Here is a 25445-nt window from a genome sequence, read left to right on the forward strand (position 1 = left end):
ACAGTAATATGCAGCATCGCCATCGCATATATCATTTCTTATCTTCCCATAATAATTACTCCCTTTGACGTCATATTTCCGTAAACATTGATGTATTCTGTATAAATTATACACCGCTTTTCGTTTTCTGCCATTTGGTGTCAGCTGCCATAGGTCTGAAGCTTTCAGTATTTGTCAGCTGTAGATTGAATCGATTCTAACAGTCTTGAAAGTTAAGTTATGATAAAATTTCTACGGATATCGGTCCTGGTACCGATCATCCTCGTTGCTTTGCCAACATCTCTCGGCTTCCAGTTTGTCCACCACAACCATGAGGCTATGCTCGATGTCATTAATGACGCCAATAGGCGATGTCCAGAAATCACAAGAATCTACAACCTCAGTGAGCCATCAGTGCGGAACCGAAGTCTGACTGTAATCGAGTTCTCTAACAACCCCGGAATACACGAGGCTGGTAAGAGAATAGAAAACACTTAGTACTTTTACTTTTAGGTCATATCTTGGCTTACCAATTTCCCCAATGCCAGTAGGAATGCCTAGAAACACATTACTACTGATTATATGGGTACACCCAAAGCCGCATGGTTGGTTGTTCTAACATGTCTTTAAAATCTGTTGTGGTAGGGTATGCTGACTTATGTCAGTTTTCATATGTTGTGCAGTAAACTATGCTTGAACATTGATTTTCCCAATTACGGTTTATTGGGAAGTTTATATTCATTTTATCTGACATATTTCCTTACTGTAATGATCAAAAGTTCACTACAGTGGGTAAACATTCATTGTTCAAGTAATAATTTCCTATATGGTATATAAATTAATTAGTTATTTTTATCATAATACAATACACTAAAAACTAATCATTTGGATTATTAAGACAGGTAACACTCAATTGGAAGCACTAATGTAATTATGGTTTCACACAATATTTTTACCTTCAGAATTATTTATGTAATGCCTGTGGTATTGTTGGCTTAATGTACTGTAGACATCAACATTGATATCTGTGCACTTGTGAGACCTTTATAATAAGGGTCTGTTCATGATGTATGGTTAGGGGGGTGATGATGATTTTCTTGGAGAAGCATGTACAATGTGAATGACACCCCCCCCTAAAATGTATGTACATTGTATGTGACCCCGCCCTGCATCTCATTTACAAATCAATGACCCCCCAACCCTCCTTTCCCATAATTTTTAAGCATATTTTGATATTTCCAGGTCCCCCTACATGCCAAAATTGATGATACCTGCCTCCCCAGAACAAAATGGTGATGACACCCCCACCCCCTTTTAATATCATCATTGCTCCCCTAGCCATAAATTATGAACGGTCCCTAAGGAACAAAAATGGATTTGAACAAGTTCAAATGGAGTTGCAACATTAACACATCTCAATTGCTTATAACATGCTTATGACTAAAAGGTCTTGACATCTAAATTGCGAACTGAACATTAACAGTAATATTACCAGAATTGAAGGAAGGATATTCACCAATGTATTGGTATAAGTAGGAAATATGCGCAGATTCATACAGTTTGCACATCAGCTTTTTGATTCATACCCCAATAAACCGAAAAAATTCAATCCTTAAATATTCTAAAAGTCACGTTTCTCACCTCTAATAACTTATCATATGTTGGATAGATTAAGTAAAAATGACCATAATAATTATTATGAAAATAATAGATACTTGAGGTCACTGTTACAACTGTAAAAACATTTGAGACAATTTACACAGTAATTTAGTGAGGACAGTATGGGGTTTCCGTGACTTAAAGATCACTGTGGCTTCATTCTTTTCGCAAATTTAAAACAGTGGGAATTGGCTAAAATATGTTAGAAAGTTTAGTTTGTTTTATTTTCTCAGTATGTTTGACATCTGACTGAGTTTTACAATGTTTTGACAATGTAATGACCATCAGTAGTATCTGTCTCTGTTTTTCAATACAAAGTTGTTTTGACGTATAACTCATGGTTTTGGGGGAGTGGTGGGGTAGCCTAGTGGTAAAGCGTTCGCTCATCACAGTGAAGACCTGGATTATATTCGACATATGGGTACAATGTGTGAAGCCCATTTCTGGTGTCCCCCGCCGTGATATTGCTGGAATATTGCTAAAAGTGGTGAAAAACTCAACTCACTCATGGTTATTGATACTAACATCATTACTTGCTAAAGCAAGGTTGTTATTATTTCTTTGTGTGTAATTTCAGAAGTTGGGAAGTATATTGTTGACAGATTATACTAAACAACTTCTTTTATTGTGTGATAAAAGATTTATTATTTTATAAAATATGTTGTTATCTATAAATTTGCCAGTATTGTATCTTTGTTATTTATTGAACCTGTGACAGTAATTAGTCATAAAACATATGATTGGCACAGGTTACACTTTAATGTCAGCAGTAATAACATCTGGTCACTAAGACAGAATGAATCAGAATATATGTTTCATAGGATGACATATGTAATGTTGTTTCAACAAATAAAAAGCAAGGCAACACACAAAGTAACTTTATCTGATGAATTGTTACTTACACAGTGATCAATTGACACAACAAATATAGTGGGAAAATGTCAGGGTTATGGGTTAAATAATATGTGTAATTTCAAAGTAACTTAAGACATGCAGTATGTAATGTTTCCAGCAGGCAGGTAGATGGCGCCCAGTTCAATCATATTTTCTTCTACTTAGTAGGTTTTGTAATAGATTTTATATCTATAAATAAGATATGTAATTAAATGAAGTTTTGTAAATAGTTTTCAAAGAACTGTAAGTGACAAAATGTGATGGATATTATGTATAGTGTTACCCATTGTCAAACCCACACTCTCACCTTGATGTCACCCACACAGAGAACTCAACTCTCTGCCTGCTTGTCACCCTACACACACAGATCAGCCAGCAGGCCACCTACCCACACACTCAATTCAGCCAGCAGGCTCACCGTGGTCTTCCACCATGCCTTGTATAACATCAGCATATACTACAGTCCGTTTGGCTCAAAAGCGGACCGATGAATTCCAATCTAACTCGAAAACTAATAAACATAACTTACTCAATGAAATGCTGATCATAATCAAAACATCATACCCACTCTGTGAGGTGTTTGCAGAATTTTTGTCCTAAAAATAATGAAGTTGTTTAACAAACTATCATTAAAATATTGACACAGTTCACTGTTTGTTACGAGGGAGGAGTGCAGAGAAAGGGATAGCCAGGTGTTCGAGAAGCACATTCACAGACAAAGTTATTTATTCATTAACCTGTGCTGTGCCGTCTCCATCCGTTCTCGAACACCTGGCTGTCCCTTTCTCTGCACTCCTCCCTCGTAACAAATGGTGAACTGTGTCAATATTTAAATTGTTAAGCAACTTTTTTATTTTTAGGAAAATAATTCTGCGAAAACCTCACAGAGTGGGTATGATGTTTTGATTATGATCAGCGTTTCATTGAGTAATTTATGTTTATTAGTTTTCGAGTTAGATTGCAATTCATCGGTCCGCTTTTGAGCCAAACGGACTATACATCCACCAACTTGGTACATTAACTGATTCATGTCCCTTAGACACACCATATACAGTATATGCGTATGTTGAAAGTTCTATTTGTACTGTTGGTGTGGATGGGTGAATTCACATTTACATAGAAAATAGGAAAACAAGAACAAGACATGAATATTCTTTAATTTGCTGACTTCTTGTGTTAGTTTTATATTACTGTCAGTCTAGCAACGTAACACAATATATATTATGTTTCAAATATTTGGTTGGATTTCATACTTGAGGTGAACCTTTCATCTTCAATGTGAGCATTCACTACAGTTAGATATATGGAAGTATTTTAGTTTGTTTGAGGTATTTGGGTTCATCTTTCTAATCTTATCTGGAAGTTTTAGGATTTTAATTATTGACCACAAAAAGTCAGTGGAGACAATATGTGTAAAACATTTGTACTAGTGTTGGGAATTGGTTGAAATCTCACAATTGATGATTGTTTCATTACCAACTAACAATCATCGAAAAAAATTGGTTAGCGTCATTTTTCAGATTTTCCTATCCAGGTTGTTATTGCAGATATTTATAACATGATGCAACTTGCTACTTTAAAGTGATGACTAATATATCATGAACATAAACTTCCCGGAGTCTTCAAGAAATATTCAGTCATGGCTTTTCAGTTAGTGAAGTGAGTTTTTTTCGATAATTGAATTAAACTTTGAGTGGCATTTTAGAAGTTGGGAAGTACAATATAGTCCCTGACAACTTCATAATGGAACGATATGTTCCATTGTCAGAGTATTTCAAAGACTAAAATCAAAACGTCCACTCACTGTAATAAAAAGAAGTTGTTATCCATAAAGTTTGTTCTATAAAGTATTTCAAAGACTAAAACAGTAGTTCCAAAATCGTTTATGTTCGATTATGAGAAAATGTGATTGATTGCTTGGTCGTTTGGTCACTGCGATCAATCTTTGATTATTTCAATTAATCGGAACACCACTAATTTGTACTGGTGAAAATGTTTAGTTTCCCAATCCACCTTAATCTGAGGTATTTATGCATAGCAAAGTTTTGTGTCTGAATGTGATTGTGTCTGATATGCAGTTAACTGCAGGTAAACTTGATTACACTCGACAACTAGATTTCACTGTGTAGTGTGTCCAAACTATCTTGCTTAGATGTTGGGTGATAGTATAAATGAATAGAAATCAGTTGTTTAGAAACCTGTGTTCCTGAAAATGAACAAGAAAATCATTTAGAAACTTGCGCAAAGCGCGTAATGAGCGCAGGAAAGAGTTACCATGGCGGTCACAGATGATATTCAGAAAGTAAAACGACTTCAAACAATTTCAACTTTTGAGAAAGAATCCCCCAATCCCGGGGTTGATGTTTTGCTCTAGAGTGGGAGTGTATCCAGAAGTTGTTGTGAGGCTGATGTTGAGAGTAATGAGACATGACAGGAATCCTACTTTACTAGGCTCCAGGGATCAGTGGCCAATTACATTGACCAAACTCTTCTCAGAGCCTGTCAACAACTGAATGTCACCTGCACATTGTCTCACATCACATTGTCAAAGGTATCAACCACGGGTGAATAGCAGATGGAAGGGTTCTGTTGGGGGAGGGGAGGATAGACACTGTGGGTAGGGCAGAGGATGGAGAAAAACTGGGACTGGCAGACAAGAGGGACATGGAGGGAAGACAGAAGAGAAGGGAAGGTTGTTTGTGAGGAAATATGATAGTCTTTTGACAAGGAGTGACATGTTATAATTACTTGTATTATATAATTTTTATTTTCGGATATTTATTTAGTGCACATATCCACGCAACCAGTACATGCTAAAGGCACTGGAGTGTTCCCTTTGTCTTTTTTCTGGCATTCTTTTAACCAACTCAACTCCCTGGGGAGTATTCAACTCATGCAGCCTGCATTCAACTGCGTCAGCGAGTTATCACACAGCCTCATCCTCACAAGGTACCCATTTGTAGCTGGGTGTACTGGGACACATAGTCACAGTGTTTTGTCCAATGATACTGCACGTTACTATACTCATAACTAGGTGTCTGCATGTGTTCGTGTGTCCACCATCTGGTCGCCTATTATTGGATGAGTGGGTTCTTTATTAAGTGCACAGGGTTGTGTACTGCACACTAGGGGTTGCGACAACACTGAAAGAGCCTGCAAGTAGCGCAGCACCTTAGACAACTCATCCACCATGCCCCATGTGACTGGAACCATCTACTTAGAATTCTCTTAATAACCTGGTGCATGCAGAAAACACACGTGCACTCGCGCAGACGCACACACACACACACACACACACACACACACACACACACACACATTACCTCTGTCTCTGACACTGACAGCTTCTTACCTCTGTCTCTGACACTGACAGCTTCTAGGGCTGACAGGTGATCAGTGGAGTAGTTCCTTTCATCCTATTAGCCCTTGGCGCTAACCATATGTCAGGGCTCCAGATAATTTTTCAACATCAAGAGTACGTACTCCTTATTTTTTCAATACAGGAGTACTGGAAAACCTTATGAGTACATTTAGAGAACTGAATGGAATATAATGGTGTATCAGTTATCTTGTGTTTCGTTTCATATATGCACCACAGCATTGCTACACTTGTGTAAACAGGTAGAAAAACAATAAAACAATAATTTTTCAGATAAATACATCTGTAAATGATTCTAAGACCGTACACCATTGCTGTGGTGCGTATCTGCTACGTTTTCTAAATTATTTCCTACCGTATCGTGCATATTTTATATCCGATCATGGCCCTTATCTGGAGCACTGATATGTGGATCAGTGGGTTCATACAACATACAGGTACATAATTGTAGGATTAATGAGTTGTCTCCAGGTTACTGCTGACCTAACACGTATGGCACATAGGTCATTATACACAATGTATTGTCATTATCAGGGTCATGTCTCTATAACAAGCTAATGATTGCTTTCACCTGGCTCAAGCACAAAGCCACTGTTCTTGTGTATTTAGTACCATCAGTATTCATGGTGTGTGTGTGTGTGTGTGTATATATATATATATAGGTATGAAATGGAAGATTCTATTACATTCTTGCATTGTTTTCTAGTAAAATCTTTTCCTCCCTACTTAAAAGCAATAGATTAGTTATTTCAAGTGAAATCTATTTGATCGTCCAAGATAAAATTCAATATATATATCGGGCTTACAATCTCCTGAAGGAAGTGGTGGAACACCGAGAGCTGGCTAAAGCCAGGCTAGTGATCCAGCAAGCATGAGGTGCCGTGATCGAGCCCACTAGTGACCCGGGTGTAAAACCTTGGAGTCAACTATGTGTGCAGACTCTTTTTTTAGTGTTGTCACAATCCCTAGTGTACAGTACACAACCCTGTGCACTTAAAAGAACCCACGAATCCGTTGGTATATGACCAGATGGTGGCCACATGAATACGTGCAAACACCTAGTTGAAAGCTGGCTGGGTACAGCAGCGTGTGCAGTAAACTTGGACAAAGTACTGTGACTATGTGTCCCAGTCCACCCAGCTGCGAATGGGCACCTCGTAAGGATGGGAAAGCCGCAATAACTCTGTGCGCCTTGTGGCAGCAAGACGTGTATGATCCCCAGGGAGCTGAGATTGATAATAAGATGTGCCATTGAGATTGACATCCAATGATCGAGGGGGAAAAAATACCAGTGCCTTGAGCGTGCACTAGTGCGTGGATATGTGCGCTGTATAAATATCCAATAATAATAATAATAATACTATGTTATATTTATGTTCGGTCCGGGCAAGATGTTTTCGTAGTATACCTTGAAAAGCATATTTCTATACCAAAGTTGGCTCATAGATAGGTCTCAATGATGAACTGGTGCCTTTTGATAGTTTGGGATTTTTTGCAAAGTTTGAGATAGTTGGTAAAAATATTTAAGTTCAAATGGCAACACCTTAGCCTCGAAATTACTGTGTTGCTTTTCCTTTGCTTTGTCTGTTTTAAACTAATGTGATATACTCAAGGTGCACTAAAGATGTTCAGCAGAAATGTTTGTTAAGTTATTTATGCTCAAGAAGATCACCCACCATGCATGGTTCAGTGATGATGGATATGCCACTTTGCTTTCCAATACACAGCATGGATAAGTAAGTTTCATCAAAGGAGAAATTGATCATACCTCCCACTGCCATCATTTACACTTCAAACAGTGTCGTGGGTCACCGTATTGATGTGACACTCCTTGTGACCAAACGACTAACAACTGAGAAGTGGAACTCAGCAGAGAGGGAGTGGATGAAAAGTGGATGCAATAAACAACTGTCTCTGTCAAAGTTATATTTGAAAAGAAAATCGCAGTATCTAGCAATAAACAACAAGTTTCTATCCTGAAGCGAGCATTTGTCAAAGTTATATTTGAAAGAAAATCTGTTAAACATACTTGGTATCGAACCTTGGAGAAATGTTAACAGTAAGTTCAGTTCTACAGTACACATGCAGGAAGTGTATAGACACTATAACCTAGTGAAGCAATGAGGTCTATTGCTAACAATGTTGTTATGTATGTACGTCATGAGAAGTATCATCAATGAAACCTAATAGGAAATTAATGAGCTTTATGAATAGTAAGATCTAGTACATGAGTACTAGGATGTGTGAACAGTAAGCTATAATAACAGAGGGTATGATATCTGAAACCAGTTTCTGAATTAAATACATCGGTAATGAAGATTAACAATATTGTTCAGAAATAGTGAGGTTCGTGATAAATTATTTCTAAAGTTTGTACAGTTTTTGTATCGTGGATGAAAATTATCCCACACATTTGACAATCAATCAATATTGACAATTTTACCATTGCTGGGGATATCAATAACTTTATCCACTTGCTGGACATTGTTCACAAGATGGTTGGACCACTGTATGACTGTGTCCATGGCGCCCTGCTGGACATCTTCATGTATGAAAATCAATACACACTCGGCCAGGTCCCATGTCCTCCTACAATAGCGGTTTAATAGCGGTGTTGGTTATGTGGGCGTATAACACGCCGCTTCGCTATGCTGTAGGCTAATCCATTATAAACTGGTTTCATTTGTGTTAGGATTTGATGTTGAACATGTTATTAATTATACTGTCACTGTCTTTGTGGCTGTTTGTTTGGAATGGCTGTTATTAAATGAGGATCATTCATTCTTTGATAAATGTATGATGAGCTGGAAATGTTTCCAGCTGTCTTGATTGATTTCCTATCTTTCCTGGTGAATTAACTGACGTGACGTGACAAGAGACAAAGTGGGGAATTAGACAAGCTGTCCTCCATTTTCTATTTGTAACCATAGCAACAACAGGTGCAAGATGTTCCTACAGCACACTACAATATAGATGTTAAAGAATACACCTGACAGTAGCATATATAAAAGTGGTATATATAGGAAAATTTTTCTCACTGTTTCTCATTTCTCATAGGGTGTTGCAAATGTGTCACAACTCCATTCTGTAGAATGGGCTACCAATTAAATGTTCAGTAGAAAAGCTGTCACTGTTTCATTTAACTGGCTTCAGTCCAGTGTAGCAGAAAGCCTGTGACATAGAAAATAGATTTCACAGCTTATCAGAGCATCTAGTATGTTTAATGGAAAATGAAAATACTTTTAACTCACATATTCACATGTGCATAAACTATTCAGGTTTATATAGTATAGTGCAGTGCCTGAGATTCCATAATGTCAAAAAATGTAAAACAAAAAGTAGAGTAAAAACTGCTCATTTTCAAAGAGTTTATGTTTCACCATCCATGCTCCATAGAATGTCTACTGACTAACAGTCTTGAAAATAGTATTTCTTTTATCCTAAAAAGCTTATTTTCCATATGTAAATAAGGTTTTACATTGTAGAATTTGCATCGAGATATGTTGCAGTTTTCAGTAAGGCCAGACCAATTATATTTCTTGTTTTACAGATCCGCCGGTCGTATTTCAAAAATAAGAAGAAAAGAAAAAAAAAATTCCCTGCTCAAAAAATAAAATACTCATGTCTTTGTTGGCCAAAAGTGTAACTTACAAAAAAAAATGTTTTGATTGTTTTTGACCCATATACACTTCATAAATTGCCCAAAATAAAATACTTTTAGTATTTAAAAGGAATATTACTTTGACTGGTGATTTTTTTTTTTAATATTTTTTTCCTCCTGCCTTAAGGTTTTCTGAGGACAAAAATCCGTAAAACAAGAAATAAAATTGGTCTGGCCTAAGTACAATTAAATCAAATGCTTCATAATGTTTTATGTTTGTGGGGGGGTTTTCAACTCCCAAAAGTATAAATTCTGCATAAAATATATTATTTTAGGTGAACAGGTTATGGTTAGATTGATGAAATATAGTAATTAATAGTACTGACCCTAAGATGACTTGTTATTTAAAGGACATGCTTTTAATTTTCTTTGGAGTGATAATGGGAAAGTATAAATAGGATTGAAGTTTTTAAATTGTAATATGGCTTGAAATATTTTGTCAACCTGTGATGTAATTGTGTTATTATTCACTTGAAGTTCATTACATTGTGTTTTAATTATTATAAGTGGTAAGGGATGCTTTGTTATCTGTTGTAAGTAGTGGTATGGAAATTACTATATTGCTTTCACCTACTGGCCTCTCTGCCTGTGGCCTCTCAGATAGACTAATGTTTAGTCCCTGAATACATATAATTTTGATAGCAATTAAACCCATTTAAACTGAAAAGGAACCCCAGTAAGACCAGAGATTCCTGAACCTGAGGAAATCTAGACTTATTTCATTTAGGGCTTTAGCATTGCAGGGAGGGCTAAGCATTGGGGAAAATAATATGGTTCAGGGACTGTGAGACGGACTACCTCTCAGACTGTGGCCTCTCAAACTGGCCAGACTGACTGTTGCCTCTCTGACTAAGCTGACATTGTTAATAACACCATGACCATGGCTTCACATCCTGCTTACCAACTTTGCTGTTATGGTATTTGCAACAACCAACAACAGCCATGCACAGGAAGTGCTATTCAACAGATTTTTTGCATTGGTGGTTCCACGAACCAGGTAGAAACAATTTTCTCAAATGTCAGGAGAATCTTAATCACCCCAAGACAGCTAGTTACACTGATGCTCTTGATGATAAACACTAGATGTTCTGGTACAGACCATCATACAGCTAGTAGTATTATAGAGTGTGTTGTCACATAGCAGAATAGAACATCATACAGCAGTAGTATTATAGAGTGTGTTGTCACATAGCAGAATAGAACATCATACAGCTGTAGTATTATAGAGTGTGTTGTCACATAGCAGAATAGAACATCATACAGCAGTAGTATTATAGATGGTGTTGTCACATAGCAGAATAGAACATCATACAGCAGTAGTATTATAGAGTGTGTTGTCACATAGCAGAATAGAACATCATACAGCAGTAGTATTATAGAGTGTGTTGTCACATAGCAGAATAAAACATCATACAGCTGTAGTATTATAGAGTGTGTTGTCACATAGCAGAATAGAACATCATACAGCAGTAGTATTATAGAGTGTGTTGTCACATAGCAGAATAGAACATCATACAGCTGTAGTATTATAGAGTGTGTTGTCACATAGCAGAATAGAACATCATACAGCAGTAGTATTATAGAGAGTGTTGTCACATAGCAGAATAGAACATCATACAGCAGTAGTATTATAGAGTGTGTTGTCACATAGCAGAATAGAACATCATACAGCAGTAGTATTATAGAGTGTGTTGTCACATAGCAGAATAGAACATCATACAGCAGTAGTATTATAGAGTGTGTTGTCACATAGCAGAATAGAACATCATACAGCTGTAGTATTATAGAGTGTGTTGTCACATAGCAGAATAGAACATCATACAGCAGTAGTATTATAGAGAGTGTTGTCACATAGCAGAATAGAACATCATACAGCAGTAGTATTATAGAGTGTGTTGTCACATAGCAGAATAGAACATCATACAGCAGTAGTATTATAGAGTGTGTTGTCACATAACAGAATAGAACATCATACAGCTGTAGTATTATAGAGTGTGTTGTCACATAGCAGAATAGAACATCATACAGCTGTAGTATTATAGAGTGTGTTGTCACATAGCAGAATAGAACATCATAGCAGTAGTATTATAGAGTGTGTTGTCACATAGCAGAATAGAACATCATACAGCTGTAGTATTATAGAGTGTGTTGTCACATAGCAGAATAGAACATCATACAGCAGTAGTATTATAGAGTGTGTTGTCACATAGCAGAATAGAACATCATACAGCTGTAGTATTATAGAGTGTGTTGTCACATAGCAGAATAGAACATCATACAGCAGTAGTATTATAGAGTGTGTTGTCACATAACAGAATAGAACATCATACAGCTGTAGTATTATAGAGTGTGTTGTCACATAGCAGAATAGAACATCATACAGCTGTAGTATTATAGAGTGTGTTGTCACATAGCAGAATAGAACATCATACAGCAGTAGTATTATAGAGTGTGTTGTCACATAGCAGAATAGAACATCATACAGCAGTAGTATTATAGAGTGTGTTGTCACATAACAGAATAGAACATCATACAGCTGTAGTATTATAGAGTGTGTTGTCACATAGCAGAATAGAACATCATACAGCTGTAGTATTATAGAGTGTGTTGTCACATAGCAGAATAGAACATCATACAGCAGTAGTATTATAGAGTGTGTTGTCACATAGCAGAATAGAACATCATACAGCTGTAGTATTATAGAGTGTGTTGTCACATAGCAGAATAGAACATCATACAGCTGTAGTATTATAGAGTGTGTTGTCACATAGCAGAATAGAACATCATACAGCAGTAGTATTATAGAGTGTGTTGTCACATAGCAGAATAGAACATCATACAGCAGTAGTATTATAGAGTGTGTTGTCACATAGCAGAATAGAACATCATACAGCAGTAGTATTATAGAGTGTGTTGTCACATAGCAGAATAGAACATCATACAGCAGTAGTATTATAGAGTGTGTTGTCACATAGCAGAATAGAACATCATACAGCAGTAGTATTATAGAGTGTGTTGTCACATAGCAGAATAAAACATCATTCAGCTGTAGTATTATAGAGTGTGTTGTCACATAGCAGAATAGAACATCATACAGCAGTAGTATTATAGAGTGTGTTGTCACATAGCAGAATAGAACATCATACAGCAGTAGTATTATAGAGTGTGTTGTCACATAGCAGAATAAAACATCATTCAGCTGTAGTATTATAGAGTGTGTTGTCACATAGCAGAATAGAACATCATACAGCAGTAGTGTGTTAGATCCAATTACAGTATTATATTTTCACATTGTGTGTTAGGTCCAATTACAGTATTATATTTTCACATTGTGTGTTAGGTCCAATTACAGTATTATATTTTCACATTGTGTGTTAGGTCCAATTACAGTATTATATTTTCACCTTGTGTGTTAGGTCCAATTACAGTATTATATTTTCACCTTGTGTGTTAGGTCCAATTACAGTATTATATTTTCATCTTGTCTGTTAGATCCAATTACAGTATTATATTTTCACCTTGTCTGTTAGATCCAATTACAGTATTATATTTTCACCTTGTGTGTGAGGTCCAATTACATTATTATATTTTCACCTTGTGTGAGGTCCAATTACAGGGTTATATTTTCACCTTGTGTGTGAGGTCCAATTACAGTATTATATTTTTACCTTGTGTGTTAGGTCTTTCAATGAAGGTGACCTTCTGTACCTCTACACTAGTTAGGATTTGGATCAATGCATTGGTCTGCCTCGAAGGTCAAGAGACGGATTTTGTAAGCAAACTTTCAAATGAACTTTTTGCTAAAGCTAATGAATGCCATGTTTGTTTCAGGTAAACCTGAGTTCAAGTATGTCGGCAACATGCATGGTAATGAGGTGGTGGGGCGGGAGGTGCTTCTCAAGCTCATTGACTTCTTATGTGAAGGTTACAAACAGAACGATCAGCTAATCCACTTCCTGGTGAACAGCATACACATCCACATCATGCCATCCATGAACCCTGATGGCTGGGAGCAGGCCTACAGGAACTACAATTATGCCAAGGTACATGGTGCTTGGAGGATAGGGTGGGGTGGGGGAGCAAGCCTACAGGAACTACAATTATGCCAAGGTGCGTGGTGCTTGGAAGGGTGGGGTGGGGGGGGGAGCAGGCCTACAGGAACTACAATTATGCCAAGGTGCGTGGTGCTTGGAAGGGTGGGGTGGGGTGGGGAGCAGGCCTACAGGAACTACAATTATGCCAAAGGTGCGTGGTGCTTGGAAGTGGTGGGGTGGGGAGCAGGCCTACAGGAACTACAATTATGCCAAGGTGCGTGGTGCTTGGAAGGGTGGGGTGGGTTGGGGAGCAAGCCTACAGGAACTACAATTATGCCAAGGTACATGGTGCTTGGAAGGGTGGGGTGGGGTGGGAGCAGGCCTACAGGAACTACAATGATGTCAAGGTACATGGTGCTTGGAAGGGTAGGGTAGGGTGGGGGAGCAGGCCTACAGGAACTACAATGATGTCAAGGTACATGGTGCTTGGTAGGGTGTGGTGGGGGAGCAGGCCTACAGGAACTACAATTATGCCAAGGTACATGGTGCTTGGAAGGGTGGGGTGGGGAGCAGGCCTAAAGGAACTACAATGATGTCAAGGTACATGGTGCTTGGAAGGGTAGGGTAGGGTGGGGAGCAGGCCTACAGGAACTACAATGATGTCAAGGTACATGGTGCTTGGACAGGTGGGGTGGGGAGCAGGCCTACAGGAACTACAATGATGTCAAGGTACATGGTGCTTGGGCCAGGGTGGGGTGGGGAGCAGGCCTACAGGAACTACAATGATGTCAAGGTACATGGTGCTTGGAAGGGTAGGGTAGGGTGGGGAGCAGGCCTACAGGAACTACAATGATGTCAAGGTACATGGTGCTTGGACGGGTGGGGTGGGGGAGCAGGCCTACAGGAACTACAATTATGCCAAGGTACATGGTGCTTGGAAGGGTAGGGTAGGGTGGGGGAGCAGGCCTACAGGAACTACAATGATGTCAAGGTACATGGTGCTTGGAAGGGTAGGGTAGGGTGGGGAGCACAGGCCTACAGGAACTACAATGATGTCCAAGGTACATGGTGCTTGGGAGGGTGGGGTGGGGAGCAGGCCTACAGGAACTACAATTATGCCAAGGTACATTGTGCTTGGAAGGGTAGAGGTAGGGTGGGGAGCAGGCCTAAAGGAACTACAATGATGTCAAGGTACATGGTGCTTGGAAGGGTAGGGTAGGGTGGGGGAGCAGGCCTACAGGAACTACAATGATGTCAAGGTACATGGTGCTTGGTAGGGTGTGGTGGGGGAGCAGGCCTACAGGAACTAAAATGATGTCAAGGTACATGGTGCTTGGACGGGTGGGGTGGGGGAGCAGGCCTACAGGAACTACAATGATGTCAAGGTACATGGTGCTTGGAAGAGGTGTGGTGGGAGCAGGCCTACATGAATTCTGATGATGTCCAAGGTACATGGTGCTTGGAAGGGTGTGGTGGGAGCAGGCCTACAGGAACTACAATGATGTCAAGGTACATGGTGCTTGGAAGGGTGAGAACAGGGTGGGGAGCAGGCCTACAGGAACTACGATGATGTCAAGGTACATGGTGCTTGGAAGGGTGAGGTGGGGAGCAGGCCTACAGGAACTACAATGATGTCAAGGTACATGGTGCTTGGAAGGGTGGGGGGGGGGAGCAGGCCTACAGGAACTACAATGATGTCAAGGTACATGGTGCTTGGAAGGGTGGGGTGGGGTGGGGAGCAGGCCTACAGGAACTACAATGATGTCAAGGTACATGGTGCTTGGAAGGGTAGGGTGGGGTGGGAGCAGGCCTACAGGAACTACAATGATGTCAAGGTACATGGTGCTTGGAAGGGTAGGGTGGGGTGGGGAGCAGGCCTACAGGAACTACAATGATGTCCAAGGTACATGGTGCTTGGAAGGGTGGGGTGGGGAGCAGGCCTACAGGAACTACAATGATGTCAAGGTACATGGTGCTTGGAAGGGGTAGGGTGGGGGTGGGAGCAGGCCTACAGGAACTACAATGATGTCAAGGTACATGGTGCTTGGGAAGGGTGGGGTGGGGGGAGCAGGCCTACAGGAACTACAATGATGTCCAAGGTACATGGTGCTTGGAAGAGGTAGGGTGGGGTGGGAGCAGGCCTACATGAACTACAATGATGTCAAGGTACATGGTGCTTGGAAGGGTGGGGGTGGGAGCAGGCCTACAGGAACTACAATGATGTCAAGGTACATGGTGCTTGGAAGGGTAGGGTGGGGTGGGAGCAGGCCTACATGAACTACAATGATGTCCAAGGTACATGGTGCTTGGAAGGGTGGGGTGGGGAGCAGGCCTACAGGAACTACAATGATGTCCAAGGTACATGGTGCTTGGAAGGGGGTGGTGGTGGGGTGGGGAGCAGGCCTACAGGAACTACAATGATGTCAAGGTACATGGTGCTTGGAAGGGTAGAGGTGGGGTTGGGAGCAGGCCTACATGAACTACAATGATGTCAAGGTACATGGTGCTTGAAGGTTGGGTGGGGAGCAGGCCTACAGGAACTACATTGATGTCAAGGTACATGGTGCTTATGGATGGAATAGGGACATTAATCAACCATTACCTTATATTTTTACCTTCACTTTGGCTCAGGTTTTATACATTGCTCACTGAAGACTTTAGTGCCTGTGTTTCCTGTTGCCAGGAGAAGGGTGGTGATCCTGACTGGCTTATTGGTCGCGCCAACAACAACAGCGTGGATCTGAACCGCAACTTCCCCGACCTGAACTCAATTATGTATCAGCATGAGGCAGAACACAAGGGCCGTAACAACCACCTGGAGAAGGTGGAATTTGCAATTAAGAACGTCACCAATGTAAGTGTCCTGACATGTCAAATTATGTGAATATTAGGCTAAACCAAAGGTAGCTCATTGTTGATGAGAAAAGGAACACAAACTGTGTCTCATGTAAATTGTTTTATGCAAGGCATGTATGAGTAACATTTATACAAAAATATATGCTGTCGTATTAGTTCCTGTCAACAATTTAAACACAGATGTAACAAAAATATAACCTTTTTCTGACCTTGACCTTGCAGCTGCAGCCAGAGACACGTGCTGTGATGAAATGGCTAGCAAGGATCCCGTTTGTCCTGTCGGCTAACCTCCACGGCGGGGACCTTGTTGCCAACTACCCATACGACACTACCCGCAGTGGCAAACCGCAGGAGTACACCAAGGCGCCTGATGATGCAACCTTGAGGTGTGTATATCAAGATCAGGACGGTTTATTGTACATATGTCCTCAAGCCCATATACGTAGTGTTATAATGACAGGCAAAGTGTGGACAGTGCGAACAGTGGAAAGCATCATAACATTGTAAAATTAGTTGCCAGAAGAAATCAGACGTTTCTTCATGTCAACAAGTGTGTTATAAACAGGGCTAATTATACCCCCAAAGTATGAAGTTACAAAGTAGCTGGTGTATATAGCATTCATTCTGTCCTTCCATTGGACCTTCCGTCCATCGGTCCTTCCGTCTGTCCTTCCATCCTGAAACTTTGTCTGGAGCATGTCCCTTAAAGTTTACAGGCCAGGTTCACCAGACTTAACACGCAAGTTAATCATGACCCATAGATATGCCTTTTGCTATTTTAAAGTTTATCAGAATCTTATTTTTTGCTGTTTCCATGGACTTAGTGCAAAATGTCTTTGATGGTTATCTTGTCCAGAGCAGAACTCTGAAGCTATACATGCTAGGTTCAATTATTAATGTTATCAGTAAATGGCAAAACTATGATCTAACATGTCTATAAAGTTTGGTGGGGTCAAGGAGAAAGTCTTGTGAGCTGCTGATCTTTGTCACATATATATATATATATATTAGGTTCATAACCTTTAGTTCCCTCTTAGTGTAGACTATTGACCAGTATATATATATATATCAGTCATATCCATGTCCCGAAGTGGGAAGCAGGGGTATATGAGTTGTGCTTACTTCTACACTTGTTTTTCATGAACAGATTTGTCTTCTGATTATAAAAATCTGATAAGTTTTCCCTAGTAAGGTGACACAAATAATTTCTGTGGAATATACTCTTTTCTTAATTCGACATTTGCATCTAATAGAAATAACATATGGTTTGTCTTTGATATGTTTGTGCAGCGACTGTTTACAACCAGTATTAATCATTATATCTGCATATATCATTATAGGTGTGTATATGCGTTGGGGCGGTGGGGTAGCCTAGTGGTTAAAGCGTTGGCTCGTCACGCCGAAGACCCGGGTTTGATTCCCCACATGGGCACAATGTGTTAAGCCCATTTCTGGTGTCCCCCGCTGTGATATTGCTGGAATATTGCTAAAAGCGGTGTAAAGCTAAACTCAGTCAGTCAGTCAGTATATGCATTGCCATGACAATGAGTTGCTATGGTGACAAAGGTGTGACATTAGTGAAAAGCACTAAAATTCTGTGAAAGATCTGCTGATTGTGGGTTTGAATCCAGCTTCACTCTCATGGCGAACCTTTGTCATGCTTGTGGGTTACATGGATCATTAGGGGCTGCTTACCTTCTACATGAAGCTGACACGTTTGGATATAAGTAAAATATGTTGTGTGTACATTGCATGGTAATAGGGCCCTTTCTGTCTACATGAGACCTGAAAATACACATCTTCATAACAACTATATATCTAACAGATTTGTCTTTCATTCCCATTATCAATTTCCTTTGCAAATTGTTGTTAGCGTCATCATTAAAATATTACTATGTATTCAATTATACCAAGTTGGTGAGTGAATGAGTGATTGTTGCATATTGCCTGACCCAAGTTGGAAAACAGAATTAGGTATGGCCTGGACCTGCTCTTGCTGTGTTGTAGTCCTGTTGGAATTCTGTAACTGATGTTCTCCATTGTCTGTGTCAGGTATCTGGCCAGGTCCTACGCCAAGGAACACACCAAGATGGGTCAGCCCCATGAAGCATGCGACATGACCGGTGATGACAACTTTGGGGAGCAAGGTGGCATCACTAATGGGGGAGAGTGGTACTCAGTGCCTCGAGGTGAGTAGTGATGAGGTGATGCATCCACACGGGAATCTTGCCCATCTCATTATCCAAACAAAGCTTGAGGTTATGACCTGTCTCAAGATGATCACTATGTTCAATTACATTTTTCTTTGCACCAAGTACCCTGCAAATACCTATTTATGTGTGTACCCATCCATCAAGGTATTGCATTAAGTATGAATAAATACCTCCAAGATATCCTATCTGTCTATGCAGTATCATAAATACCTATGTATATACACTATCACGGTGTGCAGTATTATAAATACCTGTGTATATCCCCTATCTAGGTATGCAGTATTATATATACCTGTGTATATACACTATCTACATATGCAGTATTATAAATACCTGTGTATATCCCCTATCTAGGTATGCAGTATTATATATACCTGTGTATATACACTATCTACATATGCAGTATTATAAATACCTGTGTATATCCCCTATCTAGGTATGCAGTATTATATATACCTGTGTATATACACTATCTACATATGCAGTATTATAAATACCTGTGTATATACACTATCACGGTGTGCAGTATTATAAATACCTATGTATTATTCACTATCACAGTATGCAGTAGTATAAATACCTGTGTATATCCCCTATCTAGGTATGCAGTATTATAAATACCTATGTATATACACTATCACAGTATGCAGTATTATAAATACCTGTGTATATACACTTTCTACATATGCAGTATTATAAATACCTGTGTATATACACTATCACGGTGTGCAGTATTATAAATACCTATGTACTATTCACTATCACAGTATGCAGTATTATAAATACCTATGTTTATACACTGTCACGGTATGCAGTATTATAAATACCTGTGTATATCCCCTATCTTGGTATGCAGTATTATAAATACCTATGTTTATACACTGTCACGGTATGCAGTATTATAAATACCTGTGTATATACACTATCTGGGTATGTAATATTATAAATACCTGTGTATATACACTGTCTAGCTATGTAATGTTATAACTACCTATGTCTATACACTATCATGGTATGCAGTATTAAAAATACCTCTGTATATCCCCTATCTTGGTATGCAGTATTATAAATACCTATGTATATACACTGTCACGGTATGCAGTATTATAAATACCTGTGTATATACACTATCTAGCTATGTAATATTATAACTACCTGTGTCTATACACTATCACGGTATGCAGTATTAAAAATACCTGTGTATATACACTATCTGGGTATGTAATATTATAAATACCTGTGTATATCCCCTATCTAGGTATGCAGTATTATAAATACCTGTGTATATACACTGTCTAGGTATGTAATATTATAACTGCCTATGTATATACACTATCTGGATATGCAGTATTATACATACCTGTGTACCATATATACCTCTATGTAGATTAAAACTACCTTTATATATCCCTATGTTGATTATAACTACCTGTATATATCCCTATCACAGTGAGATTTCATTTTTATTCAGTACCTGCTTGTGGTGTTCCAATGATCGAAAATCGATCAAAAGTAGGATTAAAAATGATTATGCAGGACTACAACTACCTGTGTATATCCACTATCTAGGTTTGCAGGACTACAACTACCTGTATATATCCACTATCTAGGTATGCAGGACTACAACTACCTGTATATATCCACTATCTAGGTATGCAGGACTACAACTACCTGTATATATCCACTATCTAGGTATGCAGGACTACAACTACCTGTATATATCCACTATCTAGGTATGCAGGGACTACAACTACCTGTATATATACCCCACTATCTAGGTAGGTATGCAGGACTACAACTACCTGTATATATCCACTATCTAGGCACACAGGGACTACAACTACCTGTACATATATCCACTTTCTGGGTATGCGGGACTACAACTACCTGTATATATATCCAATATCTACGTACACAGGACTACAACTACCTGTACATATGTCCACTATCTAGGTATGCAGGACTACAACTACCTGTGTATATATCCACTATCTAGGTACACAGGACTACAACTACCTGTGTATATCCACTTTCTAGGTATGCAGGACTACAACTACCTCATGTATGTATCCAATATCTCGTGCACGGGACTACAACTACCTGTAACATATGTCCACTATCTGGGTTTTGGGGACTACAACTACCTGTAATATATACCCACTATCTAGGTATGCTGGGACTACAACTACCTGTGTATATATCCACTATCTAGGATTACTGGGACTACAACTACCTGTGTATATCCACTATCTGGGTATGCAGGACTACAACTGCCTGTATATATCTCCACTATCTGGGTGTGCGGGCAGGGACTACAACTACCTGTATATATATCCACTATCTAGGTATGCAGGGACTACAACTACCTGTGTATATCCACTTTCTAGGTATGCTTGGGACTACAACTACCTGTATATATATCCAATATCTCAGGTACACAGGACTACAGCTACCTGTGGTATATCCACTATCTAGGTATGCAGGGACTACAACTACCTGTATATATATCCACTATCTGGGTATGCAGGACTACAACTACCTGTATATATATATCCACTATCTAGGTATGCGGGACTACAACTACCTGTATATATATCCACTATCTAGTGCATGCAGGACTGCACCTACCTGTATATATATCCACTATCTAGGTATGCAGGAATACAACTACCTGTATATATATCCACTATCTAGGTATGCAGGACTACAACTACCTGTATATATATCCATCACTATCTAGGTATGCAGGACTACAACTACCTGTATATATCCACTATCTAGGTATGCAGGACTACAACTACCTGTGTATATCCACTATCTAGGTATGCAGGACTACAACTACCTTTATATACCCACTATCTAGGTATGCAGGACTACAACTACCTGTATATATCCACTATCTAGGTATGCAGGACTACAACTACCTGTGTATATCCACTATCTAGGTATGCAGGACTACAACTACCTGTATATATCCACTATCTAGGTATGCAGAACTACAACTACCTGTATATATATCCACTGTCTAGGTACGCAGGACTTCAACTACCTGTATATATCCACATATTTAGGTATGCAGGACTACCAACTACCTGTATATATATCGCACTATCTAGGTGCACCATCTAGGACTGCAACTACCTGTATATATATCCACTATCTAGGTATGCAGGACTACAACTACCTGTATATATATCCACTATCTAGGTATGCAGGACTACAACTACCTGTATATATATCCACTATCTAGATACATAGGACTACAACTACCTGTGTATATCCACTATCTAGATGCCTTGGGACTGCAACTACTACTGTATATATCCACTATCTAGGTACACAGGACTGCAACTACCTGTATATATATCCACTATCTGGGTATGCGGGACTGCAACTACCTGTATATATATCCACTATCTAGATAGTACATGGGACTGCAACTACCTGTATATATATCCACTATTTAGGTATGCGGGACTACAGCTACCTGTATATATATCCACTATCTGATGCGCAGGACTGCAACTACCTGTATATATATCCACTATCTGGGTATGCAGGACTACAACTACCTGTATATATATCCACTATCTAGGTATGCAGGACTACAGCTACCTGTATATATATCCACTATCTAGATACATGGGACTACAACTACCTGTGTATATCACTATCTGGAATGCAGGACTGCAACTACCTGCATATATATATCCACTATCTGGGTATGCCGGGACTACAGCTACCTGTATATATATCCACTATCTAGATGCATGGGACTGCAACTACCTGTATATATATCCACTATCAAGGTACACAGGACTACAACTACCTGTATATATCCACTATCTAGGTATGCAGGACTACAACTACCTGTATATATCCACTATCAAGGTACATAGGACTACAACTACCTGCATATATCCACTATCTAGGTATGCAGGACTACAACTACCTGTATATATCCACTATCAAGGTACATAGGACTACAACTACCTGCATATACCCACTTTCTAGGTATGCAGGACTACAACTACCTTGACACCAACTGCTTTGAGATCACCCTTGAGCTGGGCTGCACCAAGTTCCCCTGGGACTGGGATCTGGAAGACTACTGGAAAGAGAACAAAGATGCCCTTATCTTCTACATCCTGCAGGTAGAGGCCAGCTTAGTCCACACAGCACACTCCAAACAGGATTCAGTTGCCTCTTACTGTAGTGATTCCTGGATAGTCAGCATTAGTGGGTTTCCTGGATAGTCAGCATTAGTGGGTTTCCTGGATAGTCAGCATTAGTGGGTTTACTGGCTGGACAGTGCAACTGGGTTTTCTGGATAGTCAGCGTTAGTTGGTTTCCTGGGTAGTCAGCGTTTGTGGGTTTTGTGGATAATCAGCATTTGTGGGTTTCCTGGATAGTCAGCGTTGGTGGGTTTCCTGGATAGTCAACATTAGTGGTTTTTCTGGATAGTCAGCATTAGTGGGTTTCCTGGATAGTCAACATTAGTGGGTTTCCTGGATAGTCAGCGTTAGAGGCCAGCTTAGTCCACACAGCACATTCCAAACTGGATTCAGTTGCCTCTTACTCATAGTGATTCCTGGATAGTCAGCATTAGTGGGTTTCCTGGATAGTCAGCATTAATTGCAGGTTTCCTGGATGAGTCAGCATTAGTGGGTTTTACTGGATAGTCAGCATTAGTGGGTTCACCTGGATAGTCAGCATTAGTGGGTTTCCTGGATGGTCAGCATTAGTGGGTTTACTGGCTGGACAGTGCAACTTTCGGTTTTGTGGATAGTCAGTGTTAGTTGGTTTCCTGGGTAGTCAGCGTTTAATGTGGGTATTGTGGATAATCAGCATTTGTGGGTTTTCCTGGATAGTCAGCATTGATGGGTTTCCTGGATAGTCAACATTAGTGGAGTTTCTGGATAGTCAACATTGAGTGGGTTTCCTGGGTAATCAGCATTTTGTGGGTTTCCTGGATAGTCAGTGTTAGTGGGTTTCCTGGATAGTCAACATTAGTGGGTTTCCTGGATAGTAGGTGTTAGTGGGTTTCCTGGATAGTCAACATTAGTGGGTTTCCTGGATAGTCAGCGTTAGTGGGTTTCCTGGATAGTCGGCGTTAGTGGGTTTCCTGGATAGTCAGCATTAGTGGGTTTCCTGGATAGTCAGCGTTAGTGGGTTTCCTGGATAGTCAAATTAGTGGGTTTCCTGGATAGTCAGTTGTAGTCGGTTTAATGATTGGTCTGTAGTAGTTGGTTTACTTGTTCCCAGTCATTGCTTTTGTGTGTATATGTGAGTTCCTTATTGTGTCAAGATAAGAGCATCCCTGCAGCCCACAACATGATGTGTTTCAGAGTCACATTGGAGTGAAGGGTCTCGTGAAGACAACCGATGGAGTTCCTGTAAAGGATGCTGCCATCAAGGCGACCAACATGACATCGAGTATATTGCTCATGATATTCTCAGGTTTGTACACAATATAGACTCGACAACACACTCTCTACTTAATGCACAGGATTGAAAAGGGTTCAAAATTTGTCGCTCTCATACATTATCATAGATGTGAGATAGTCCCAGCTCTGGGTGTTGTCAGTCCCCACTTTACACAGCCATTGCTCTAGCTTGGTGAATGACACCTTGGATACATGTCTTGACACACTAGACTAATTCAGGCTGCTTGCTGTAACTCATCCTACATCTATGGGATCAACTTTACATCAGGGGTTGTTGTCTTTACAGCTGCTGATGGTGATTACTATCGCCTGTTGATTGACGGGTACTACCGTATCACAGTTGTTGCCCCTGGCTACCACAATGCCACCCGATGTGTTCGAGTGAACAACAACTTGGAGGCCCAGCGTGGAGCTCAGCGAGTCGATTTTGAGCTGGTTTCTAGTGACAAGCCACAGCCTTCCCAGGAGGAGTGTGAAGAGGTCAGGATAGAGACAGTTGAAAAGGAGTACCCGCAGGAGGTGGGTGCTTTTATTGCCATGCGGCTCCCGCAGGAGGTGGGTGTTTTGGTTGAGATGGGGCTCCTACAGGTCCAGGGTGCTGGGGAGTCATGGGGCTCCTGAAGGTGGTGGGAGCTTTGGTTGAGATGGGGCTCCTACGGGTCCAGGGTGTTGGGGTGGCATGGGGCTCCTGTAGGTGGTGGGAGCTTTAGTTGGGATTGGGCTCCTACAGGTCCAGGTTGCTGGGGTGGCATGGGGCTCCTGTAGGTGGTGGGAGCTTTGGTTGGGATGGGGCTCCTGCAGGTGGTGGGAGCTTTAGTTGGGATTGGCATGGGGCTCCTGTAGGTGGTGGGCACTGGGGTGGCATGGGGCTCCTGCAGGTGGAGGGAGCTTTAGTTGGGATTGGCATGGGGCTCCTGTAGGTGGTGGGCACTGGGGTGGCATGGGGCTCCTGCAGGTGGAGAGCTTTAGTTGGGATTGGCATGGGGCTCCTGTAGGTGGTGGGCACTGGGGTGGCATGGGGCTCCTGCAGGTGGAGGGAGCTTTAGTTGGGATTGGCATGGGGCTCCTGTAGGTGGTGGGCACTGGGGTGGCATGGGGCTCCTGCAGGTGGTGGGAGCTTTGGTTGAGATGAGGCTCCTACAGGTCCAGGGTGTTGGGGTGGCATGGGGCTCCTGTAGGTGGTGGGAGCTTTGGTTGAGATGAGGCTCCTACGGGTCCAGGGTGTTGGGGTGGCATGGGGCTCCTGCAGGTGGTGGGAGCTTTAGTTGGGATTGGGCTCCTACAGGTTCAGGGTGCTGGGGTGGAGTTGGGTTCCAGCAGATG

General features: G+C 40.5%; 1 protein-coding gene across 1 annotated transcript; it reads left to right on the forward strand.

Moving 5' to 3' along the window:
• The first annotated feature begins 80 nt into the window (after window positions 1–80).
• On the forward strand, window positions 81–24743 carry LOC124262979 (carboxypeptidase E-like). Its single transcript, XM_046697596.1, has 8 exons — window positions 81–454; window positions 13404–13615; window positions 16290–16460; window positions 16685–16848; window positions 18515–18651; window positions 22690–22829; window positions 24024–24139; window positions 24332–24743. The coding sequence occupies exons 1-8, from the start codon at window positions 220–222 to the stop codon at window positions 24741–24743; spliced, it is 1587 nt and encodes a 528-aa protein (XP_046553552.1). The 5' UTR covers window positions 81–219.
• Window positions 24744–25445: the final 702 nt, after the last annotated feature.

Source organism: Haliotis rubra, unplaced genomic scaffold (genome assembly GCF_003918875.1).
Source record: "Haliotis rubra isolate DU_JTF1 unplaced genomic scaffold, ASM391887v1 Scf862, whole genome shotgun sequence".
Lineage (NCBI taxonomy): Eukaryota > Metazoa > Mollusca > Gastropoda > Lepetellida > Haliotidae > Haliotis > Haliotis rubra.

Bases quoted from the DNA above. Each gene is read 5' to 3' on its own strand.
- LOC124262979 (XM_046697596.1), top strand. From the start codon at position 220: ATGATAAAATTTCTACGGATATCGGTCCTGGTACCGATCATCCTCGTT. The intron at 455-13,403 runs GTAAGAGAATAG...TGTTTGTTTCAG, and splicing joins CCCCGGAATACACGAGGCTG to GTAAACCTGAGTTCAAGTAT. The intron at 22,830-24,023 runs GTAGAGGCCAGC...GATGTGTTTCAG, and splicing joins TTATCTTCTACATCCTGCAG to AGTCACATTGGAGTGAAGGG.